Source organism: Hylobates moloch, unplaced genomic scaffold, assembly GCF_009828535.3.
Source record: "Hylobates moloch isolate HMO894 unplaced genomic scaffold, HMol_V3 SCAFFOLD_12, whole genome shotgun sequence".
NCBI lineage: Eukaryota > Metazoa > Chordata > Mammalia > Primates > Hylobatidae > Hylobates > Hylobates moloch.
In genome coordinates this window covers 101,162,650-101,185,897 of record NW_026652287.1, presented here as the reverse complement: position 1 = coordinate 101,185,897, position 23,248 = coordinate 101,162,650, and the positions used below count along the sequence as shown (strand labels likewise).

The 23,248-nt window shown below is 46.7% G+C and overlaps 1 protein-coding gene across 3 annotated transcripts; it reads left to right on the top strand.

The window, feature by feature from the left end:
- The first annotated feature begins 415 nt into the window (after window positions 1-415).
- On the top strand, window positions 416-22,893 carry VSTM1 (V-set and transmembrane domain containing 1). Of its 3 annotated transcripts, XM_032171098.2 has the most exons (9): window positions 416-569; window positions 6,018-6,053; window positions 6,163-6,447; window positions 12,255-12,293; window positions 21,349-21,441; window positions 21,522-21,549; window positions 21,768-21,805; window positions 21,903-21,940; window positions 22,636-22,893. In XM_032171098.2, the coding sequence occupies exons 1-9, from the start codon at window positions 536-538 to the stop codon at window positions 22,753-22,755; spliced, it is 711 nt and encodes a 236-aa protein (XP_032026989.1). In that variant the 5' UTR covers window positions 416-535; the 3' UTR covers window positions 22,756-22,893. The 3 variants fall into 3 exon arrangements, with proteins under 3 accessions (XP_032026989.1, XP_032026990.1, XP_032026991.1); XM_032171099.2 differs by lacking the exon at window positions 21,349-21,441; XM_032171100.2 differs by lacking the exons at window positions 6,018-6,053; window positions 6,163-6,447; window positions 12,255-12,293.
- The last annotated feature ends 355 nt before the right edge of the window (window positions 22,894-23,248 follow it).

Genomic DNA, 23,248 nt, shown 5'->3' with positions numbered 1-23,248 from the left:
GGTTCAAGCCATTCTCCTGTCTCAGCCTCCGGAGTAGCTGGGATTACAAGCATGCGCCACCACACCTGGCTAATTTTGTATTTTTAGTAGAGACGGGGTTTCTCCATTTTGGTCAGGCTGGTCTTGAACTCCCGACCTCAGGTGATCCGCCCGCCTCGGCCTCTCAAAGTGCTGGGATTACAGGCACGAGCCACCGCGCCCGGCCAGTATTAATATTTTAAAATTAAAAATTACATTTACAGAAAACTCTTGGCAGAACTTCAGATAAGGTAGGACAGAGCTTGGGCGGGTGGGGCCGCACACACCGGATTCAGGGGGAAGAAGTTGTCATCGACGGCTTCTTGTTTCCTGAGTCGGTTGTGAGAAGGGAACTGCAAGAGTGGGGCAGATAACCAGAGTGTCTGAGCAAAACCTCCTCCATCTGCACATCCTGGGGACGAACCGGGCAGCCAGAGAGCTGCGGCCGCCCCAGTCCCGCTCCGCCTTCGAAGGGTAAAACCGAAGGGGGGGCCTTGGTTCTGCGAGAAGGGACGCTATGACCACAGAATTCCTCTCCCTGCTTTGCCTCGGTGAGTCCTCCGGGACTGGGACGAATGGGCTTGGGCTGGTGAGGAAAACTCATGTGGGAGTAGAAGTCCAGGTGGAAAGGCGGTGTGTGGAAGTAATGACTTCCATGCGTTGCACACCTGCGGTGGGTGGGTCTGGGCTGTGGGCGTCGCCGGCGTGAGTTCTGCCGCCCACATGCAAGCCACGAGGAGGCCGCGCTGCAGAGACACGGGGACAGACTCCGCTGGGAAATGCAGAGCTGCGGTGGGGTCTCCGAGTCTGTATCCACTAAATACCGCAGTATTGCCATCATCCTCCGTCGGAATAAGGAGGGCTGGGCTTAAGGATCTACGGGGTGCAAGGCTGTGGGCAAAAGGACAATTTTCTTCTGTCTCTCTCTCTATTATTTATTTATTTATTTATTTATTTGAGACACGGTCTCACTCTGTAGCCCAGGCTGGGGTGCAATGGCGTGATCTGGGCTCACTGCAACCTCCGCCTCCCAGGTTCAAGTGATTCTCCTGCTTCAGCCTCCCGAGTAGGTGGGATTACAGGTGCACGCCACCACACCCGGCTAACTTTTGTATTTTAAGTAGAGACTGGGTTCCACCATGTTGGTCAGGCTGGTCTCAAGCCCCTGACCTCAGGTGATCCACCTGCCTCAGCCTCCCAAAGTGCTGGGATTACAGGCGTGAGCCACCACACCTGGCCCCAAGAAGACAATTTTCTGACCAGCCCGATTCTTAGGCTGATTTTAACGATCCTCCAATTGAACCTGATGTATTCAGACAGAGCTCACACTGTGAAAAGGAAGACCTGGGTTATAATCTCGGCTTCACTACATAGAAGCTCTAGGCTTGACCCAGCAGAGCTCCACCTGCCTAAGGCCTCAGTTCCTCTCTGATGCACAGGGGGTGTGGTGGACATCGACAAGCTTCATCTGCCTCAGTTCCTTCCTCCTTTTCTGGGTGCAGCCCTTCCTTTTGGGGTAATGCTCGTCTCCTACCACATTTGCACCTTAGATGAGCTTTTTTTTCTTTTTTTGACAGAGTCTTGCTTTGTCTCCCAGGCTGGAGTGCAGTGGTGTGATCTCGGCTCACTGCAACCTCCACCTCCTGGGTTCAAGAGATTCTCCTGCCTCAGCTTCCTGAGAAGCTGGGATTACAGGCGCCCTCCACCACGCCTGGCTAATTTTTTGTATTTTTAGTAGAGATGGGGTTTCACCATGTTGGCCAGGCTGTTCTCAAACTCCTGAACTCAGGTGATCTACCCACTTCAACCTCCTAAAGTGCTGGGATTACAGGCGTGAGCCACTGCACCCGGCTATTTGTGCCTTAGAGATGACCATCGGGCTCATACCCAAGCCTCCAGCTGCTGAGCACAGTAAGCCGGGCAACTAGGAGACTGACCTCATCCCCCAATGGCTGCCATACCAAAGTACTACAAGCCTGGTGGCTTAAAGCAATTAAAATTGCTTTAATTTGGGGAGATGAGAAGTCTGAAACCAAGGTGTTGGCAATGTTGATTCCTTCTGAGGGCTATGAAGGAGAATCTGTTTTATGCCCCTCTTCTAGTGACGGCTGACAATTCTTGGCATTTTTTTTTTTTGAGGCGGAGTCTTGCTCTGTCACCCAGGCTAGAGTGCAGTGGCATGATCTCAGCTCACTGCAGCCTCCATCTCCTGGGTTCAAGCAATTCTCCTGCCTTAGCCTCTCAAGTAGCTGGAATTACAACCATGGGCCACCATGCCTGGCTAATTTTTGTATTTTTAGTAGAGACGGGGTTTCACCATGTTGGCCAGGCTGGTCTCGAACTCTTGACCTCAGGTGATCTGCCCGCCTCAGCCTCCCAAAGTGTTGAGATTACAGGTGTGAGCCAGTGCTCCCGGCATTCTTTAACTTGTAGATGCATCACTCCAATTGTTGGCTCTGTTTTTTTTTTTTCTTTAGACAGGGTCTCACTCAGTTGCCCAGGCCAGAGTGCAGTGGCACCACCATAGCTCACTGCAGCCTCAACCTCCTGAGCTCAAGCAAGCCTCCCCGCAGCCTTCTGAGCAGCTAGAACTACAGGCACACACCACCATGTTGGACTAATTAATTTCTGTTTTAGAGATGGGGTCTTGCTATATTGCCCAGGCTAGTCTTCGGCTCTGGGCTCAAGCAATCCTCCCCGCAGCCTTCTGGGCAGCTAGAACTACAGGTGCACACCACCACACTGGGCTAATTAAAATAATTTTTTTTGTAGAGATGGGATCTTTCTATATTGCCCAGGCTAGTCTCCAACTCCTGGGCTCAAGCAATTCTCATATCTTGGCCTCCCAAAGCACTATGATTGCAGCCTGGCCTCTCTGCCTCTGTCTTTGCATGGCCATCTTCCTTCTGCGTGTCTCTGTCTCTCTTTTTTCTTTTCTTTTCTTTCTTTTTTTTTTTTTTTAGACGGAGTCTCGCTCTGTTCCCCAGGCTGGAGTGCAGTGGCACCATCTCGGCTCACTGCAAGCTCTGCCTCCCGGGTTCACGCCATTCTCCTGCCTCAGCCTCCCGAGTAGCTGGGACTACAGGTGCCCACCACGACGCCCAGCTAATTTTTTGTATTTTTAGTAGAGACAGGGTTTCACCGTGTTAGCCAGGATGGTCTCGATCTCCTGACCTCGTGACCCACCCGCCTCGGCCTCCCAAAGTGCTGGGATTACAGACGTGAGCCACCGCGCCCGGCCTCTTCTTGTAAATTATACTGGATTAGATACCCAGCCTACTCCAGTATGACCTCATCTTAGTTTAATTAATTACATCTGCAAAGATCAGATAATGCTATTTTCAAATAAGGTCACATTCGCAGGTCCTGGGAGTTACAACTTGAACTTCTCTTTTCAAGAAACACAAATCAGCCGGGTGTGGTGGCTCATGCCTGTAATTTCAGGACTTTGAGAGGCCCAGGTGGGCAGATCTCTTGAGGTCAGGAGTTTGAGACCAGCCTGGCCAACATGGTGAAACCCCGTCTCTACTAAAAATACAAAAATTAGCTGGGCATGGTGGTGAGCACCTGTAATCCCAACTACTCGGGAGGCTGAGGCAGGAAAATCGCTTGAACCTGGGAGGCAGAGGTTGCAGTGAGCTGAGATAGCACCACTGCACTCCAGCCTGGGTGACAGAGGGAGACTCCGTATCAAAAAAAAAAAAAAAAAGAAAGAAAAAGAATATGGGGATTGGGCTGGGTGCAGGTAGCTCACACCTGTAATCCCAGCACGCTGGGAGGCCAAGGTGGAAGAATCGCTTGAACTCAGGTGCTCGAGACCAGCCTGGGCAACATAGTGAGTCCTCACCTCTACAAAAAAATTTAAAAATCAGCCGGGCGTGGTGGTGCGTGCCTGTAGTCCCAGTTATTTGGGAGGCTGAGATGGGCGGATCACTTGAGCCGAGGAGGTTGAGGCTGCAGCGAGCTGTGACCGCAGCCCGGCACTCCAGCCTGGGCCACAGAGTGAGACCCTGTCTCAAAAAGAAAAAGAATATAGGAATCACTGTTTGAACAGACGATGGGTGGATAGCAGAGATGAGATGATATAAGTCTAAAAGCGGGATTTGGGGAGGGTCTCAAAAGACAGCCTGAGTCCTGGGATGCCCTGCCCACCGAGAGGCTGTTTCCTACCTGCCAATCCCAGCGAATCTCGCTGCCAACGCAGCCTCGGTCCATCGTGAGGCCTCCACCTCATTCCTCTGCGGTGAAGCTTGGTGGGGGGTCACGTTCTGCATCGGCACCTGTGTCAACAAGAAACCAATGTCCTGAGACACTCTCGTGGCTCTAGAGAATTTCTACCTAAATTCTACGTAACTTCACCTGAAACAAGCCCCATGACTGACATCCCATTTTCCACCCAAGTTTACGACGCTCCCTTCCCAGCGGGGAATGTAGAGAACAGAACACAGAAGAGGGAGGGGATAATGTAAGTGGAAACCAAAGCTAAACTGAGGAGAGTATTTGGGACCAGAAGACACGAGGAAGGGGGAGCGGATTCTCTCTACTGGAACTGAGCAAGAAAACCCTCTCGGCCGGGCGCGGTGGCTCCCGCCTGTAATCTCAGCACTTTGGGAGGCTGAGGCGGGTGGATCAAGAAGTCAGGAGATCGAGACCATCCTGGCTAACACGGGGAAACCCCATCTCTACTAAAAATACAAAAAATTAGCCGGGCGTGGTGGCGGGCGCCTGTAGTCCCAGCTACTCAGGAGACTGAGGCAGGAGAATGGCGTGAACCCGGGAGGCAGAGCTTGCAGTGAGCCGAGATTGCGCCACTGCACTCCAGCCTGGGTGACAGAGCAAGACTCCGTCTCAAAAAATAAATAAATAAATAAATAAATAAAAATAAAAAATAAAACCCACCTCTCTCACTCCACGATAAAATAACCTTTGCATTTATTTAAGTGGCAAGGGTAAAAACTGCAATCAGGCTGGGCGCGGTGGCTCATGCCTGTAATCCCAGCACTTTGGGAGGCCGAGGCAGGCGGATCACTTGAGCTCAGGAGTTTGAGACCAGCCTGGGCAACATGGCGAAACCCCATTTCTACAACAACAACAACAACAACAAAAATTAGCTGGGCATGATGGCACACACCTGTAGTCCCAGCTACTCTGGAGCCTGAGGTACGAGTATCACTTGAACCCAGGGGGTGGAGGAGGTTGCAGTGAGCTGAGATTACACCACTGCACTCCAGCCTGGGTGACACAGTGAGACTGTGTCTCAAAACAAAACAAAACACTGCAATCACAGAAAATACAAGAAAAAAGCATAGGTGAATGTTGAACAATTTCTAGATGGTGAAAGAAGGATTACTCATGAAAGCAATTCAATACATCAGAAAAGGTTGCTGGGCCGGGCATGGTGGCTCACGTCTATAATCCCAGCACTTTGGGAGGCTGAGGCGTGTGGATCACTTGAGGTCAGGAGTTCAAGACCAGCCTGGCCAACATGGTGAGACCCTGTCTCTACTAAAAATATAAAAATGAGCCAGGCGTGGTGGCGGGTGCCTGTAGTCCCAGCTACTCAGGAGGCTGAGGCAGGAAAATCGCTTGAACCTGGGAGGCGGAGGTTGCAGTGAACTGAGATCATGTCATTGCACTCCAGCCTGGGCAACAGAGCAAGACTACATCTCAAAAAAAAAAAAAGAAAGAAGTTGCTGGAATTTTCTCCATACACCTAGCTTCTGAATGACAAACAATGGAACAAAAGTAAGAGGTAAGTCTGGGGAGATATTTGCCAAAAATATATACATATAGGTAATACATATGTTTAATATATGTATTATATTTATATATGTATTATGTATAATATGTGTACATATATATTTATTATATATAATACATATATACATAATACATATATCTATATCTCAGACCTGTAACGAGCTAGTCATACGTTCTCTGCTGGATTTGTACTCAAGGACAAGCACATAATTTTTCTCTCATTGAGATTTCTCTTCCAGGGCTGTGTCTGGGCTACGAAGATGAGAAAAAGAATGGTGAGTTTTCTCCTACTTAAACTTTATTTATTCCTGCATCCCACGCTTCATGACCTTTTCCTTTAATCATCTGAATTCTAGACTCAAATTAACTCTGAATTGTTTCCAGAGAAACCGCCCAAGCCCTCCCTCCACGCCTGGCCCAGCTCGGTGGTTGAAGCCGAGAGCAATGTGACCCTGAAGTGTCAGGCTCATTCCCAGAATGTGACATTTGTGCTGCGCAAGGTGAACGACTCTGGGTACAAGCAGGAACAGAGCTCGGCACAAAATGAAGCTGAATTCCCCTTCACAGACCTGAAGCCTAAAGATGCTGGGAGGTACTTTTGTGCCTACAAGACAACAGCCTCCCATGAGTGGTCAGAAAGCAGTGAACACTTGCAGCTGGTGGTCACAGGTGAGAAGGGCAGCCTCAGATGTACTCTTTGATGCACACAGAGTCTTGCTGTGTCGCCCAGGCTGGAGTGCAGTGGCATGATCTCGGCTCACTGCAACCTCTGCCTCCTGGGTTCAAGCAATTCTCCTGCCTCAGCCTCCCAAGTAGCTGGGACTACAGGCGCCCGCCACCACGCCCGGCTAATTGTTTGTATTTTTAGAAGAGATGGGGTTTCACCGTGTTAGCCAGGATGGTCTCCATCTCCTGACCTCGTGATCCACCTGCCTCGGCCTCCCAAAGTGCTGGGATTACAGGCATGAGCCACCGCGCCCAGCCTAATTTTTGTATTTTTTAATAAAGACGAGGTTGTACCATATTGGTGAGGTTGATCTCAAACTCCTGACCTCAAGTGATCCATCTGCCTCGGCCTCCCAAAGGGCTGGGATTACAAACATGAACCACCGTACCCGGCCTTTTTTTTTTTTTTTTTTGAGAGGGAGTCTTGCTCTGTCGCCCAGGCTGGAGTGCAGTGGCATGATCTCAGCTCATTGCAACCCCCGCCTCCTGGATTCATGCAATTCACTTGCCTCAGCCTCCCGAGTAGCTGGAACTACAGGGGTGCACCACCACACCTGGCTAATTTTTGTGTTTTAGTAGAGACAGGTTTTACCATGTTGGTCAGGCTGATCTCGAACTGCTGACCTCAAGTGATCTGCCCACCTCAGCCTCCCAAAGTGCTGAGATTACAGGAGTGAGCCACTGCACTTGGCTGCTTTTTTTTTTTTTTTTTTGACAGAATCTTGCTCTGTCACCCAGGCAGGAGTGCAGTGGCATGAACACAATTCACTGCAGCCTCAACCTCCCAGGGTCAAGCAATTTTCCCATATCAGCCTCCCAAGTAGCTGGGAGTACAGACAAGCACCACCATGCCTGGCTAATTTTTAAATTACTTGTTGAGACGGGATCTATGTTGCCCAGGCTGGTCTTGAACTCCTGAGCTCAGGTGATCCTCCTGCCTTGGCCTCCCGAAGTGCTGGGATTACAGGCGTGAGTTACCAAAGCCTGCCTGATGCACGTATTTCTTTTCCTGTCGTGGGACGTGGCTGGGGAAGAAGGAACCTAGGAGGCAAAAAGATAGATGCAGGCCGGGCACGGCTGGGTGGCTCATGCCTGTAATCCCAGCACTTTGGGAGGCAGAGGTGGGCAGATCACTTGAGGTCAGGCGTTCGAGACCAGCCTGGCCAACATGGTGAAACCTTACCTCTACTAAAAATACAAAAATTAGCTGGGCATGGTGGCAGGCGCCTGTAATCCCAGCTACTAGGGAGGCTGAGGCAGGAGGAGAAATTCTTGAGCCCAGAAGGCAGAGGTTGTAATGAGCTGAGATTGTGCCACTGCACTGCAGCCTGGATGAAAGAGCAAGACTCCATCTCAAAAAAAAAAAAAAAAAAAAAAGAAGGATAGATGCAACACCTTCAATGTGAAAATGGGAACTGAATGTGGGGCAAGATTCTCATCAGGGATTCTGAGAGGGTCCCAGTGATGTGGATGTGGGAGGGTGGTGTAGAATATGGTCAGTTAATAGAAAATTGAGGTATGGTAAGACGACAGACCAAGTGATGATTGCCATGGAAAAGATGGTCTGTTACAGTCCCCGAGAGGAGGAGGAAGGCTATACTATGGGGGGGTATGGGGGGAAGCACTAGGGTCAATCAGGGGCAGAGGGAGGAGGAAGAACTGTGGACCATAGCTTTGATTGTATTTTGTGGGGAGAACAAGATTAGAGTTGGCCAGGTGTGGTGGTTCATGCCTGTAATCCCAGCACTTTGGGAGGCCGAGGAGGGCGGATCACCTGAGGTCAGGAGTTTGACATCAGCCTGGGTAACATGGCGAAACCCCATCTCTACAAAAATACAATAATTACCTGGGTGTGGTGGTGTGCACCTGTGCTTTCAGCTACTTGGGAGGCTGAGGCACGAGAATTGCTTGAATCCGGGAGGCAGAGGCTGTGGTGAGCCAAGATCATGGCACTGCACTCAAGCCTGGGTGATAGAATGAGAACCTGTCTCAAAAAAAAAAAAAAAAAAAAAGAAAAAGAAAAAAGAAAAGAAAGAAAGAAAGAAAAGAAAAAGAAAAAAAGAATTGGCTTTGGGGTATAGAGGCTGTCCCTGGTTGTCTAGTTCTTGGACCTGGGGTGATTAGGAGGACAACATTGACCTTGAGTGTGAGAGCCCCATAATGAAGGTGTTTGGGAGTGTGGACTCCGGATCTATTGGCTTGCATTTGAGGGACATACTTGAGGACAAGTGGTTTACTGGCTCTAGAAATTAACTAACCCTGGGAGGGGAGGTCCCACCAAGGGCAGCAAGGCCCCAAAATGTTAAAGCATCAAATGCAGAAAATGAAAGACATGGTTAATACGGAGAGATGGATGAGATAGTCCCCAAGTGCAGTAGAAAATGGAAAAGCCCTGGCCCTTCTCTTTACCTCCGTTGCCTTGTCCTCTTCAGGATCACTCCCAGAACCTTTGCTCTCAGTCAGTGTAGACCCTGGGATGACTCCAGGTCTCAGGACACTGCGATGTCTCACTCCATACAATGGAACTGAATGTATTGTCATTGCTCTGCTGAAAATGGGGATCCCAGAACCATTACAAGTCAGGCAAGTGAGAAAAAACCAGACTGATTTCATGCTCTGGAACGTGACAAGTAATGACAGTGGAAACTACAGCTGTGTGTATTACCTGAGCAACCCATCACACTTGGCCTCCTTCCCCAGCAACGAGCTGGAGATCTGGGTGACAGGTGAGGATAGAGTGATAACACTGGCATTTGACATGTATCTAGCATTTTCTATGTTCCTGTCTCCACGACAGGTAACTTGCCTCCACTAACTCGTTCAGTCTTCACTTCCTATGAGGGTGGTTGTGTTACTAACTTCTTTTTGCTTATAGAGATTAGGTGACCTCCCCGGTGTCACAAAAACAATGAGCTTCACAGTTGCTGTTCAGACATAAGTGAAAATTTATATTTCTTTATGGCAGAGAAGGAAAGCCAGAAAGAGTGTCCGGTGCTCTATGAGGGATGTAGGAATGGCAAATAATGGATTATGGGGCTAAGAGATCCCATTGTGTGGAAAAGTATGGCAGGCATGGTGCAGGCAATGGAAAAAAAATGATGAGGACCACGGTGAGAAGATGCACATGGGAGGATTGTAACATAAATGACTTGAGATCCCAAGGAAGAGGGATAAAGAATAATTTTGCATCACTTTCATCTACCCATTTATCTACCCACCCATCCATCTATCAATCTACCCACCCATCCGTCTATCAACCTACCTACCCATCTATCAACCCACCCACCCATCTACCCACCTACCAACCCATCCACCCTCCCACCCACTCATTCACCCATCCATCCACTCACTTATCCATCTATCCATCAACTCACCCATCCATCCATCCATCCTTCCATCCACCCATCCATCCTTCCATCCTTCCATCCTCCATCCATCCATCCATCCATCCATCCATCCATCCATTCATCTATCCACTAATCCATCCAACCACCAACCCTTCCATTCATCCGTCCACCCACCCCCTCATCCATCTATCTACCCACCTACCCATCTATTTACCCAGCCACTCATTTGTCCATCCTTCCACCCATTCATCCACCCATCCACCCTTTCACCCATTCACTCACCCCCACCCACCTATCCATATATCCATCCATCCATCCATCCATTCATTTATTAGTCACTAAACAATACCTCTCAATAGACCACAGTTGCTTCCAGCAGGTCAATCCTGCCATATCATGGGAAATCTCTGGAGAGACCTTACAGTCATCAGTGTAGTGTAGAAGTAGCCATGGGTCCACACCAATGACTTAGCCTGGGCTTGGGGCATGATGAGTAACTGAGTACTTAATGTTTCACCTCTGATTTACCCTCTTTCTGAGGCTCTTGATCAATGATACTCCAACAAGGTGCTCATCACTTTGATATTGGTTTCAAATTGTATTCCCAATAACTCTTTCTTATAGTCTTAAGAATTTTTGCACCCACACTTTAGCCCTAAAAGCCTGGAGATTATTTGCCATTTCCCAGTTATGTTCTCTGGCATATCATCTACTGTTTCCTGATTTCTTCACCTCTATCGCAGCTGTACCATTACATCACAAGACAGGCTATAGTATCAATTTCCACTGGTTGATTTTCCAGGTCAGCCTTCCATATACAATCTGTTTGCTGCTTTGCAAATCACTTTACTATACTACTTTTTACTTATTACAAAATGGGCATATAAATGCTTCCATTACAAAAAAAAATAATGCAAAATACCTGGCACAAAAATAGCTGCCCATTCACCCTACAAATTCAGATACTTTGGTAGATCCTGAGCATATTGTAGGAACTGAGACAGACCACGTCTCTGGCCAACAGGAGCTCACATTCTTCTTTGAAAGAAAGAAATAAATAAGAGCAAGCTATCAGAGTAATTAAAAAACACATTATAGATGGAGAATAACTGTGAGAGGCATTGTATTAGTGATCTATGGCTGCAAAACAAATTACCACTAATTTAGCAGACTGAAACACCTATTTATTATCTCACAGTTGATGTGGGTCAGGAGTCTAGGCACAGCTTAGCTGAGTCCTCTGCTTTGGGTCTCATTTATGTTACATTACATAAAACTCTGTTTGCTAGGGCATTTGCTCTCTCTTTCTTCTCTCTCTCTCTCAATCTCTCTTCTTGCAAGTGCTGCAGAATCAGTCTAGCATGAATCCTACAGCTGTAAAGAACCAGATATTGCTAGCAACCACAGGAGTGGAGAAATGGACCCTTCCCCAGTCAAGCCTCCAGATGAGAACACAGCCCTGTGTCGCTCAGGCTGGAGTGCAGTGGTACGATCTCGGCTCACTGCAAGCTCCGCCTCCCGGGTTCATGCCATTCTCCTGCCTCAGCCTCCTGAGTAGCTGGGACTACAGGTGCCCGCCACCTCTCCCGGCTAATTGTTTGTATTTTTAGTAGAGACGGGGTTTCACCATGTTAGCCAGGATGGTCTCGATCTCCTGACCTCATGATCCGCCCACCTCGGCCTCCCAAAGCGCTGGGATTACAGGCGTGAGCCACCGCGCCTGGCCGAGTAGGTGATATTTTAACTTAGACTAAGTGGTGCCACTGGGGAGATAGAAATATAGGCCAGGTGCAGTGGCTCATGCCTGGAATCCCAGCATTCTGAGTGGCCAAGGCAGGTTGATCACTTGAGGCCATGAGTTTGAGACCAGCATGGCCAACATGGTGAAACTCCATCTCTACTAAAAGTACAAAAATTAGCAGGGTGTGGTGGCAGGCACCTGTAATCCCAGATACTTGGAAGGCTGAGGTAGGAGAATCTCTTGAACCCGGGAGGTGGAGGTTGCAGTGAGCTGAGATCATGCCACTGCACTCCAGCCTGGGTAACAGTGCAAGACTCAAAAAAAAAAAAAAAAAAAAAAAGAAAGAAAGAATTTGGGTGAATGGTGTTCTTTGTCAAGATAGAGAAGACTGGCAAGGAATCAAACTGGAGGGGGTGTTAGCAGTGTCATTCATAAATATTTTTGTTATTAAAAATACTATCAAACTCCAGGAGTATTAGGAAGAGTAATCTGAGGCTCTGTCCATGCTCTGAGGACCCAGGGAGCATCTAGGGAATGGAGAAGCCATTCTCTTTTCTGCTTCCCAAAGAAGACAGGAAGTCTATAAGTAGGACGTGAGGACTCCTGTCCCCAAGGTTCCTGTATGATTAGCGTAATTCCTTTTCTTCCCTCCTATTTTCTAGATAAACACGATGAACTTGAAGCTCCCTCAATGAAAACAGGTAAGAGAGTTATGAAGGAGATGTTTTTCCCAATTAGATCTGCTTCATGAGATGGGGGATCACCTTTGCTTAAAGTGCACAAGGAGAACTTTATTTTTATTTATTTGTTTGTTTGTTTGTTTTTTGAGATAGAGTCTCGCTTTGTCACCCAGGCTGGAGTGCAGTGGTGCAATCTCAGCTCACTGCAACCTTCGCCTCCCAGGTTCAAGCAATTCTCCTGACTCAGCCTCCCAAGTAGCTGGGACTACAGGTGCTCGCCACCACACCCAGCTAATTTTTGTATTTTTAGTAGAGACGGGGTTTCACCATGTTGGCCAGGCTGGTCTCGAACTCCTGACCTCGTGATCTGCCCACCTCAGCCTCCCAAAGTGCTGGGATTACAGGTGTGAGCCACTGCACCCAGCCTATTTATTTTTTTGAGACAGTCTTGTTCTGTCCCCCAGGCTGGCGTGAAGTGGCACAATCTCAGCTCACTGCAACCTCCACTTCCTGGGTTCTGGGTTCAAGCAATTCTCCTGCCTCGGCCTCCCGAATAGCTGGGATTAGAGGCACCCACCACCATATCCAGCTCAGTTTTGTTTTTTGTTTTTAGTAGAGATAGGGTTTCACCATGTTGGCCAGGCTGGTATCAAACTCCTGACCTCAAGCAATTCCCCTGCCTCGGCCTCTCAAAATGTTGGGATTACAGGCGTGAGCCACCGCACCCAGCCTAGAAGAAGAACTTTAATGCCCATTTTCTCAATGTTATTGGGGAAACTGCTGTGTTTTGGGGGTGGGGGATGAGGGGAGATAACCTCTAAAGTGCTTCTGGGTTCTGAAGAAGTTGGTGTGTAAAACAGCACAGAGGGCGTTGTTTGCCATACGACATGATGAAAAATTAGGGTGGGATTTGGGGAATAATGGGGGTGAATTTTTGGGTGACCCATTTGGGGAGTAGGACCGGGACCTACGCAGAGTAGCTACTTTGGGAATATGTATAATCAAGAGTTTGTTATAACTCTAAAATTCTCAAACACAGGTGAATATTGCATTTTTTTCCCTAATGTTGCTTATTCATTAGCAATTGACTAAGATTCTGTCCTCAGAGGTTCTCATAAAAATTAGAGCTTTTGGGCCAGGTGAGGTGGCTCACACCTGTATTCCCAGCACTTTGGGAGGCTGAGGTGGGCGGATCACCTGAGGTCAGGAGTTCGAGTCTCTACTAAAAATACAAAAATTTGCCAGGCATTGTGGTGGGTGCCTGTATTCCCAGCTACTCAAGTGACTGAGGTAGGAGAATTGCTTGAACCTGGGAGGCAGAGGTTGCAGTGAGCTGAGATTACACCACTGCACTCCAGTCTGGGCAACAGAGTGAGACTCTGTCTCCAAAAAGAAAAAAAAAAATTAAAAAAAAGTTAGAGCTTTTGGCAGCATTTGGCTGAAACAGGAGCTCATCCAGACTTTAAGGGCCAAATGCAGAATATAAATTGGCATCTAGTTGCTTAATCATCCTTCCTTTCAGCAAGTCATAATCTTCCTGCAACCTACTCCAAAGAGCCAAAGTTGCTGAAGGTTGTTGCTAGCAGTCTGTGCTGGTATAACCAGTTTTTAAAAAGGTATCCTCCAAAGTGTTCTTGCAAGATAGCTATTTGAAACGTTTTTATTCCATGATAGTAGGCTTGGGAAATGACTGCTACCCTAACACTATGAACACAATTCATGTCAGGAACATTTTCTAAGTAAGATATGAAATCTAACGGGAGAGAGGAACACAGAAGTATCAGAAACAAGGTGGGAGATCTAGTGAGGTGTGAGGGGGAGGAGGAAGAGAAGCTTTTCTATTCTGAGCTCTTGTATCATTTATTTTCTTTCTTTTTTTATCGATATATTATTCACATTCCAAAAATTCACCCTTGTAAAGTATACAATTCACTGGCATTTTGTATATTCATGAGGTAGTATAACCATCACCACTACATAATTCCAGAACATTCTCATCACCCTAAAAGAAAATCTTGTACCCATTAAGCAGTCATTCCTCATTTCCCACTTTCCCACCAGGCCCTTCCAACCATTCATATGCCTCTTTGTGTCTATGATTTCGTCTATTCTGGACATTTTGTGTACGTGGATTCATACACTATGTGATCCTTTGTGACTAGTTCCTTTCTCTTTAGCATAATGTTTTCGAAGTTTATCCGTACTGTAGCATGCATCAGTGTTTCATTTCTTGTCATGGTGAAAAGCATCATATTGTATGGATAGACCACATTTTGCTTATCCATTCTTTTTTTTTTTTTTTTTTTTTTGAGATGGAGTCTTGCTCTGTTGCCCAGGCTGGAGTGCAGTGGCACAATCTCAACTCACTGCAACCTCCGCCTCCCAGGTTCAAGTGATTCTTCTGCCTCAGCCTCCTGAGTATCTGGAACTACAGGTGCCCGTCACCATGCCCAGCTAATTTGTGTATTTTTAGTAGAGAGGGAGTTTCACCATGTTGGCCAGGCTGGTCTCAAACTCCTGACCTCAGGTGATCCACCCGCCTCGGCTTCCCAAAGTGCTGGGATTACAGACTTGAGCTACTGCGCCTGGCCTCATTCTTCCTTTGATGGACATTTGTGTTGTCTGCACTTCTTGGCTAAAGTGAATAATGGTGCTGGAACACAGTGGTAGGAGTATCTGTTTGCCTCCCCACTGTAAATTATCTTGGGTATGTACCTAGAAGTGGATTTGCTAGGACATATGGTGACTATTATGTTCAACTTTGTGAGGAACTGCCAAATCATTTTCCATTGTGGCTGTATCATGTTATCTTCCTTCCAGTAATATACGTGGGTTCCAATATCTCCACATCCTTGTCAACACTTACTTTTCTTTTTTTAAATTATAGCCATCCCAGTGGGTATTATATAATTTCTTAAAATGTATTTTTTGAGTTCAAATTTGTATCATCACAATTCTAAACAGAATAAAATATCTTTGCCGGGCGCAGTGGCTCACGTCTGTAATCCCAGGACTTTGGGAAGATGAGGCAGGAGGATCACTTGAGCCCAGGGGTTCAAGGCCAGCCTGGGCAACCTGGTGAGATCCCATCTCTACAAAAAATACAAAAATTAGCCAGGCGTGGTGGTGTGCACCTGCAGTCCCAGCTGCTTGGGAGGCTCAGGCAGGAAGATCGTTTGAGCCCAGGAGGTTGAGGCTTCAGTAAACTGTGATTGTGCCACAGCACTCCAGCCTGGGTGACAGAGCGAGACCCTGTCTCAGTAAAGAAATAAAATAAAAGTAAAATATCTTTAAGCACAGGTATAATGTCCCCAGCCTGTATTTATATGCCTCAAACACACTAGAAAAGGACCCTATGTTCAATCGCTATGTAGAGAATGAAGATGAATTTTATCACACAAGACTTGGCTTTCTTTCTGGTGTCTGTGGCTCCATTTATGCCCATGTCAGGCTGTATGTTGTTGCTCAGTCTGATTCTAGTAGCATAGGAACTTATAATTTATTCTGGCAATTTGCAAATACTGATGCGAAATTTGGCCAGGATATGTGGACATCTCAGGGTGAACCCAGTTCAGCTGATTATGGGGTCATATGAAGACGCGAATTTTGCAATAATGTACTTCTCATTTCTAGTGAATTGCTGCATGAAAGATACTGTAGGCTGGAAAAGGGGAGAACAGAAAGGACAAGGCAACGCTGCTGTTCCTCTGCTTCCATCTGGGGAAACTGAGAGTCCAGGAGCAGCTGTTCCTGCCCTGTTTTCATAAGTCCTTGGAGATGCACTGATAGAATTGTCGCTTATGGCCGGGCATGGTGGCTCATGTAATCCCAGCACTTTGGGAGGCAAAGGTGGGCAGAACACTTGAGCTCTGGAGTTTGAGACCAGCCTAGGCAACATGGTGAAACCTCATCTCTACTAGAAATATAAAAAATTAGCGGGGTGAGGTGGCGGGCGCTTGTAATCCCAGCTCCTTGGGAGGCTGAGGGAGGAGAATTGCTTGAACCCCGGACGTGGAGGTTGCAAACCTGAGATTGTACCACTGCACTCCAGCCTGGGAGACAGAGTGAGACTGTCTCAAAAAAAAAAAAAAAAAAAATGTTGCTTTTGAGGGGTTCTCTGATTCAGCTCCACCAGAAGCAGGCTCTTAGACAGCATTAGTGTGAAAGTGACATTGTATTTTAATTTATTTAGTTTTGAGACAGAGTTTCGCTCCTGTTGCCCAGGCTGGAGTGCAATGGCGTGATCTCAGCTCACTGCAACCTCCACCTACCGGATTCAAGCAATTCTCCTGCCTCAGCCTCCCAAATAGCTGGGATTACAGGCATGCACCACCACGCCCGGCTAATATTGTATTTTTAGTAGAGATGGGGTTTCTCCGTGTTGGTCAGGCTGGTCTCAAACTCCCGACCTCAGGTGATCTGCCTGCCTCGACCTCCCAAAGTGCTGGGATTACAGGCGTGAGCCACCGTGCCTGGCTTGAAAATTACATTTTAGGGAGTGGGGAAGAAGGGCTGGGAGGAAAAGAGATTGAACAAGGTTGGGATATCCGTGTCCCTCAGATGGTATCTTTGGCTCAATCCTGCAGAAAAGCAGTGGAGACACAGAAGGTCAAAGACCGGAGGCTAGGGAGCTGGGGTCTTCACAGCAGTCAGTGGCAGTTTGCCCCGGGCATGTAAATTCCAAGGCATTTGGAGCTCTCCCAGGCAGTCCCCCAAAGAAGAGATACAAATGTTCACTTTGGAAAGGGAAAGAAGCCACGATCTAGAATGCATAAAAGTGGGAAAGGGATCTGGGAACATGGGTTGAGGAACATTGACAGAATCTGTTACAGAGAGAGATGGGTGTGGGTGGAATATTGGGTGAAAAAAATCATCATTATACCTACAATCCCATTATCCTACACAATGAGTCAGTTTCTAGACTGAGTGCTTCAAAGCCAGGATTTTTCATCATTACCTAACTCTTCAAGTTAGATATTATTAGCTCTCTGCCCCCTCCTTATATTTAACCAAAAAATAACGTATTCCAGACAGGGAAGGGAACATTTACAAAGTCAGGAGGTAGGAGACCCAGTACTAGAACTCAAGTATGTCTTGTTTCAAACTCTCCACTCCTTTTGCTGCTCCCTGATGATCAGCTCAGAAAGAACCTTATTTCAGGGAGGGGGATAGATAGATAATTAGATATGATAGATAATAGGTAAGTAGGTAGATAAATAGATAACTAGATATGATAGATTAGATAGATACATAGATGATTGGTAGATAAGTAGCTAGATATGATAGATTAGATAGACAGATGATAGGTAAGCAGGTAGATAGATAACTAGATACAATAGGTTAGATAGATAAGTAACTAGATAGATAGCTGGATATGATAGATTAGATAGATAAATAGATGATAGGTAAGTAGGTAGATAGATACAGATAGATTAGCTAGCTAGCTAGATGATAGATAACTAGATATAATAGATAAGATAGATGATGATTAGATAGACAGAAAATTAGATATGATTGATAGATACATTAGATAGATGATAGATTACATAGATAGATGATAGGTAACTAGGTAGCTAGATAAAGCTAGCTAGATAGATAGACATACAGATACACGGATAGATACATAGATACCTAGATAGGTGATAGAGTTGCAAAATAGAAAAATTAGATAGGTAGATAGATAGATAACTAGATAGGATAGATTAAATAGATTATAGTAGGTGACTAGACAGATACATACAGATGACAGATGATAGAGAGATGATAGATAACTAGTTACGATTGACAGATACATTAGATAGATGATAGATTTGGTAGCTAGATGATAGGTAAGTCGGTAGAGAGATAAGTGATAATTAGATATGATAGGATGGGTAGATTAGATAGACGACAGGTAAGTAGGTGAATAGACAGAGAAAGATAGATACATAGATGCCTAGATAAGTGATAGATTAACAAGATAGAAAAATTAGACAGTTAATTACATATGATAGGATAGATTGGATAGGTGATAGGCAAGTAGGTAGATAGATAAGTGATAATTAGATAGGACGGATAGATTGGATAGATGATAGGTAAGTAGGTAGAGAAACAGATAAAGATAGATAGGTAGATAGATAATAGATACCTAGATAGATGGTAGATAGATTAGCGAGATAGATAAATTAGATAGGTAATTCTCTATATATAGACATGTAGAAACGCCAACGCAAACATAGTCAGTGAACCAAGTAGGGGAAGGGTCTGGATGGAAGACCCTCTGTTGGTGCAGAGGACCAGGCGTGTGAAGCATCTCAGACTTGGCTCTGTAATGTGACCACAGATCATTGCACACCTAGGAAAAATTCTCAGACTCAAAGCACACTAACAAAGACAGCGGGGGTCTTGGTGAAGCCCCCCTCTGGGTCTTCACTTCTATAGTCGATCAACTTTTTTCCTTAATCATGTTTCTGCTACTTACTCCTTAAAGTCTCATGACTTGTGTTTCTTGACTCTAAAGTGCCAAGAAAAACAAAAAACGGGGGGAACTGCATGGACTCTGTCGCCTAGCTTTAGTAACAGGTTGCTCGCTCTTCCTCAACGCTGTGAGCTTTGCACGCAACCCTTGTTGTAATCCCAGGAGTCACACGGGAATGCATGCCCTTCACCAGTGGGAGGGAAATAATTGTACTACCTTGCAGGGTTGTTGTAAGAATTTAAAACGCTATGATGTAGACTTGCATGGCAATATTGCTCAAGAACTAGTTTTTTTGTTTTGTTTTGTTTAATTGGTAGAAATTTTATCTCCTGAGAGGGATGCTTTTTTGAGTTGGAGTCTCGGTCAGTCGAGTGTATGATGCAGTGATGCGATCTCGGCTCACTGCAACCTCCGCCTCCCAGGTTCAAGCAATTCTCTTCTCTCAGCCTCCTGAGTAGCTGGGACTACAGGCGTGTGCCACCATGCCCAGCTTATTTTTTATATTTTTCGTAGAGACAGGGTTTCACCATGTTGGCCAGGCTGGTCTCGAACTCCAGACCTCAAGTGATCCACCTACTTCACTCTCCCAAAGTGCCAGGATTACAGGCGTGAGCCACCGCGCCCGGCCACTGGTCATTCTTTTCTACCCTGGTCTAACTCTGTTCTTATTAGGAATCCTCCCTGAATTCTCCCAGCTGATCCCTTGTCGTTCTGGTGTCTTGGGGAATCATGTCTCCTTCAGAGAGCCCCACCCCTCCCCACTCTAAACGCCTTCCATGCCCTTGTCACTGCTGTTCATTACCTGGCATCAACGAGCTCTTTGAAGTGTGTTTGAAGTTGGCTGGGCGTGGTGGTCTGTACTCCCAGCTACCCTGGAGGCCGAGTGAGGAGGACCACTCGAGCCCAGGAATTCGAGTATGATCGCACCACTGCACTCCAGCCTGGGCAACAATGGGAACCCATTGGCACATCTGGGATTGGTACCCTGAGCTCCCATCCCAGCCCATTCTGTGACCTCCCTCCTCTCCCCTCTTCTCCCCTCCATTGCCCTCACCCTCTCCCCAGAATCTTCACATCCCATCCTTTCACGTCTCTCTCTCTCTTTAAAAAAAGAAAAAAAAATACGTTTGAAGTCAAGAGCTGAGATCATGTGTGTGTTAGCCAGGGTTTTCCAGAAAAACAGAACCAATAGAACATATAGATATAAGCTGGGTGTGGCGGCTCACGCCTGTAATCCCAGCACTTTGGGAGGCCGAGGCAGGCGGATTGCCTGAGGTCAGTAGTTCAAGACCAGCCTGGCCAACATGGTGAAACCCCATCTCTACTAAAAATACAAAAATTAGCCGGGCGTGGTGGTGGGTGCCTGTAATCCCAGTTACTCAGGAGGCTGAGGCAGGAGAATTGCTTGCTTGCTCCAATTGAGGCGGAGCTTGCAGTGAGCCGAGATTGCACTATTGCACTCCAGCCTGGATGACAAGAGTGAGACTTTGTCTCAAAAAAAAAAAAAAAAAAAAAAAAAAGAACGTATACATGTAGATACATATATGGAGAGAGAGATTTAATGGATTGGTTCACGTGATTGTGGGGGGCTGGCAAGTCTGAAATCTGCAGGGCAGGCGGGCAGGAGATCCAGGGGAGACTTGACATTGCAGCTTGAGTCTGCAGGCAGAATTCCTTCCACCTTGGGGGACCTCAGTCTTTTCTCTTAAAGTCCTAAAGCCTTCAACTGATAGGATGAGGCCCACCCATATGACAGTAGGTCATCTGCTTTACTCAAAGTCTATTGGTCCAAACGTCCAGCTCCGAGGACGTTCCATTCCGAGGTGGGAGATCCAGACTTGGAAGCCAGGCCATCTGTCTGGCTTCTCTAAGCTTTTCTGCTCACCCCTATCAGTGGATTTCAGACACTGATTACACCGACAGACGTGGTGGTTCACGCCTGTAATCCCAACTACTCGGGAGGCTGAGTCAGGAGAATTATTTGAACCAAGGAGGTGGAGGTTGCAGTGAGCCAGGATCACACTCCAGCCTGGGTGCCAGAGCACAGCTCCATCTCAAAAAAAAAAAAAGTGTATATATATATATATATATGTGTATATATATATATATATATGTGTATATATATATATATACACACACACATTTATATATGTATATATATATACACACATATATACGCACATATATATACATTTATATATATACATACATTTATTTATATATATGTGTATATATATATATATACACACATATATATGGAGCAACTGGAACAGAGCTGGCTCACAATAAATGATCAATATCATTGCTATGCACCAAACATTCCCTGGGAATTTCTGGAATTTCCTATGCGCCAAGCACTGTTCCAGCCCTTTCTATAGGTACTGACCCACCGTCCAATAAAGTAGCTACTGCTGCTATCCTCACTTTACAGATGGGGAAACAGAAGCTTGGAGAAGATTAAGGAAATTCCCCAAAGCAATAGGAAATTCCAGCTCCCAGGTGGGAGATCCAGGCTTGGAAGCCAGGCTGTCTGTCTGGCTCCTCCTAGCTTTTCAGCTCACCCCCATCAGTGGATTTCGGGAGCCAGGCTGATTCTCTGACCTGCTCTTCCCTCTCCAGACACCAGAACCATTTTTGTCGCCATCTTCAGCTGCATCTCCATCCTTCTCCTCTTCCTCTCAGTCTTCATCATCTACAGATGCAGCCAGCACGGTGAGCTCAGAGAACGCAAAGGGAGAGAGGGGGAGTGAAGGATTTTCTCCGTAGGTAAATTCCTCCTGCATTTTTTGTAGGTTCGTCATCTGAAGAATCCACCAAGAGGTAGACGCTTGGCATAGCTCATGCTCCACTTAGTTCCCATGTCATTCTCAAGGGAACCCACTGGCACATCTGGGATTGGCACCCTGAGCTCCCATCCCAGCCCATTCTGTGACCTCCCTCCTCTCCCCTCTTCTCCCCTCCTCTCCCCTCCATTGCCTTCACCCTCTCCCCGAAATCTTCACATCCCATCCTTTCACGTGTCTCTCTCTCTCTCTCAGAACCAGCCATTCCAAACTTCCAGAGCAGGAGGCTGCCGGTAAGGGACCGGGGAAGTTTAAGGGAATCACCGGATAGAAAGACTAAGTTCTGACTCCTGCAGCTGAGAACTGATTTTTTTTTTCTTTCTCACTCAGAGGCAGATTTATCCAATATGGAAAGGGTATCTCTCTCGGTGAGTCCTCCCGCATAGGAGTCCCACAAGAGCTCCCTCCCCACAATGGGCTGGTCGTGTGTGCCTCCTGGTTAAGCCCGTACAGAAATGTATAGTTTATCACCCGTGTGGTCTTAGACAAGTCATGAAACTCCCCTAATGGGAACCAAAATCTCCATTTAAAAGGCGTGTGGACGGGCTGGACGCGGTGGCTCACGCCTGTAATCCCAGCACTTTGGGAGGCCGAGGCGGGCGGATCACGAGATCAGGAGATCGAGACCATCCTGGTTAACACAGTGAAACCCTGTCTCTACTAAAGACACAAAAAATTAGCTGGGCATGGTGGCGGGCGCCTGTAGTCCCAGCTACTCAGGAGGCTGAGCCAGGAGAATGGCGTGAACCCGGGAGGCAGAGGTTGCAGTAAGCCGAGATCACGCCACTGCACTCCAGCCTGGGCAACAGAGCGAGACTCTGTCTCAAAATAAATAAATAAATAAAAATTTTAAAAAATGAGAAAAGGCTTACGGAGATCCATTGATGTCACAGACATAAAGGGTTATAAAAACAGAAAAGAAAAAGAAATGCATCTGGTGTGACCGAGGACCTGGATTTTAAATTAAATTTAATTGTAATTAATTTAAATGTCAATAGCCATGTGTGGCTAGTGGCTGCCATATTGAACACTCAGTTCTAATATTCATCTATTTTCTCCAAAGACGGCAGACCCCCAAAGAGTGACCTATGCTGAGCTAAGCACCAGCGCCCTGTCTGAGGCAGCTTCCGACACTACCCGGGAACCCCCAGGATCTCATGAATATGCAGCACTGAAAGTGTAGCAAGAAGACAGCCCCGGCCACTAAAGGATGGGGGATTGTGCTGGCCAACGCTATCGGAAACGTGGAGATGCAGATGACTCTGTGTCCCTTGCTCTTCATCTGTATCAATAAAATTAAGTTTCTCATCTTAAAAAGAAATCTGACTTATTTATGGATTATTCATGCCCAAGAACCCCATCATACTCTTTCTACCCCACATTTCCTCCTAGAACAATTCAAGGAGATAAGAAATAATGATTGATCAGCTATCCAGGAAAAAATGTAAGAATTATTGAACATCTCCAGGAAGCATAAGCGAAAAAGAAAATGGCCGGGCTCACACCTGTCATCCCAGCACTTTGGGAGGCCGGGGCGGGTGGATCATCTGAGGTCAGAGTTCAAGACCAGCCTGACCAACATGGTGAAATCCCATCTCTACTAAAAATACAAAATTAGTTGGACGTGGTGGCGGGCGCCTGTAATCCCAGCTACTTGGGAGACTGAGGCAGGAGAA

Coding starts and splice junctions, on each gene's coding strand:
- VSTM1 (XM_032171098.2), top strand. CDS start 536: ATGACCACAGAATTCCTCTCCCTGCTTTGCCTCG. Junction 12,294..21,348: donor AGCTCCCTCAATGAAAACAG/GTAAGAGAGTTA, acceptor TTCCCTCTCCAG/ACACCAGAACCATTTTTGTC. Junction 21,806..21,902: donor TCCAGAGCAGGAGGCTGCCG/GTAAGGGACCGG, acceptor TTTCTCACTCAG/AGGCAGATTTATCCAATATG.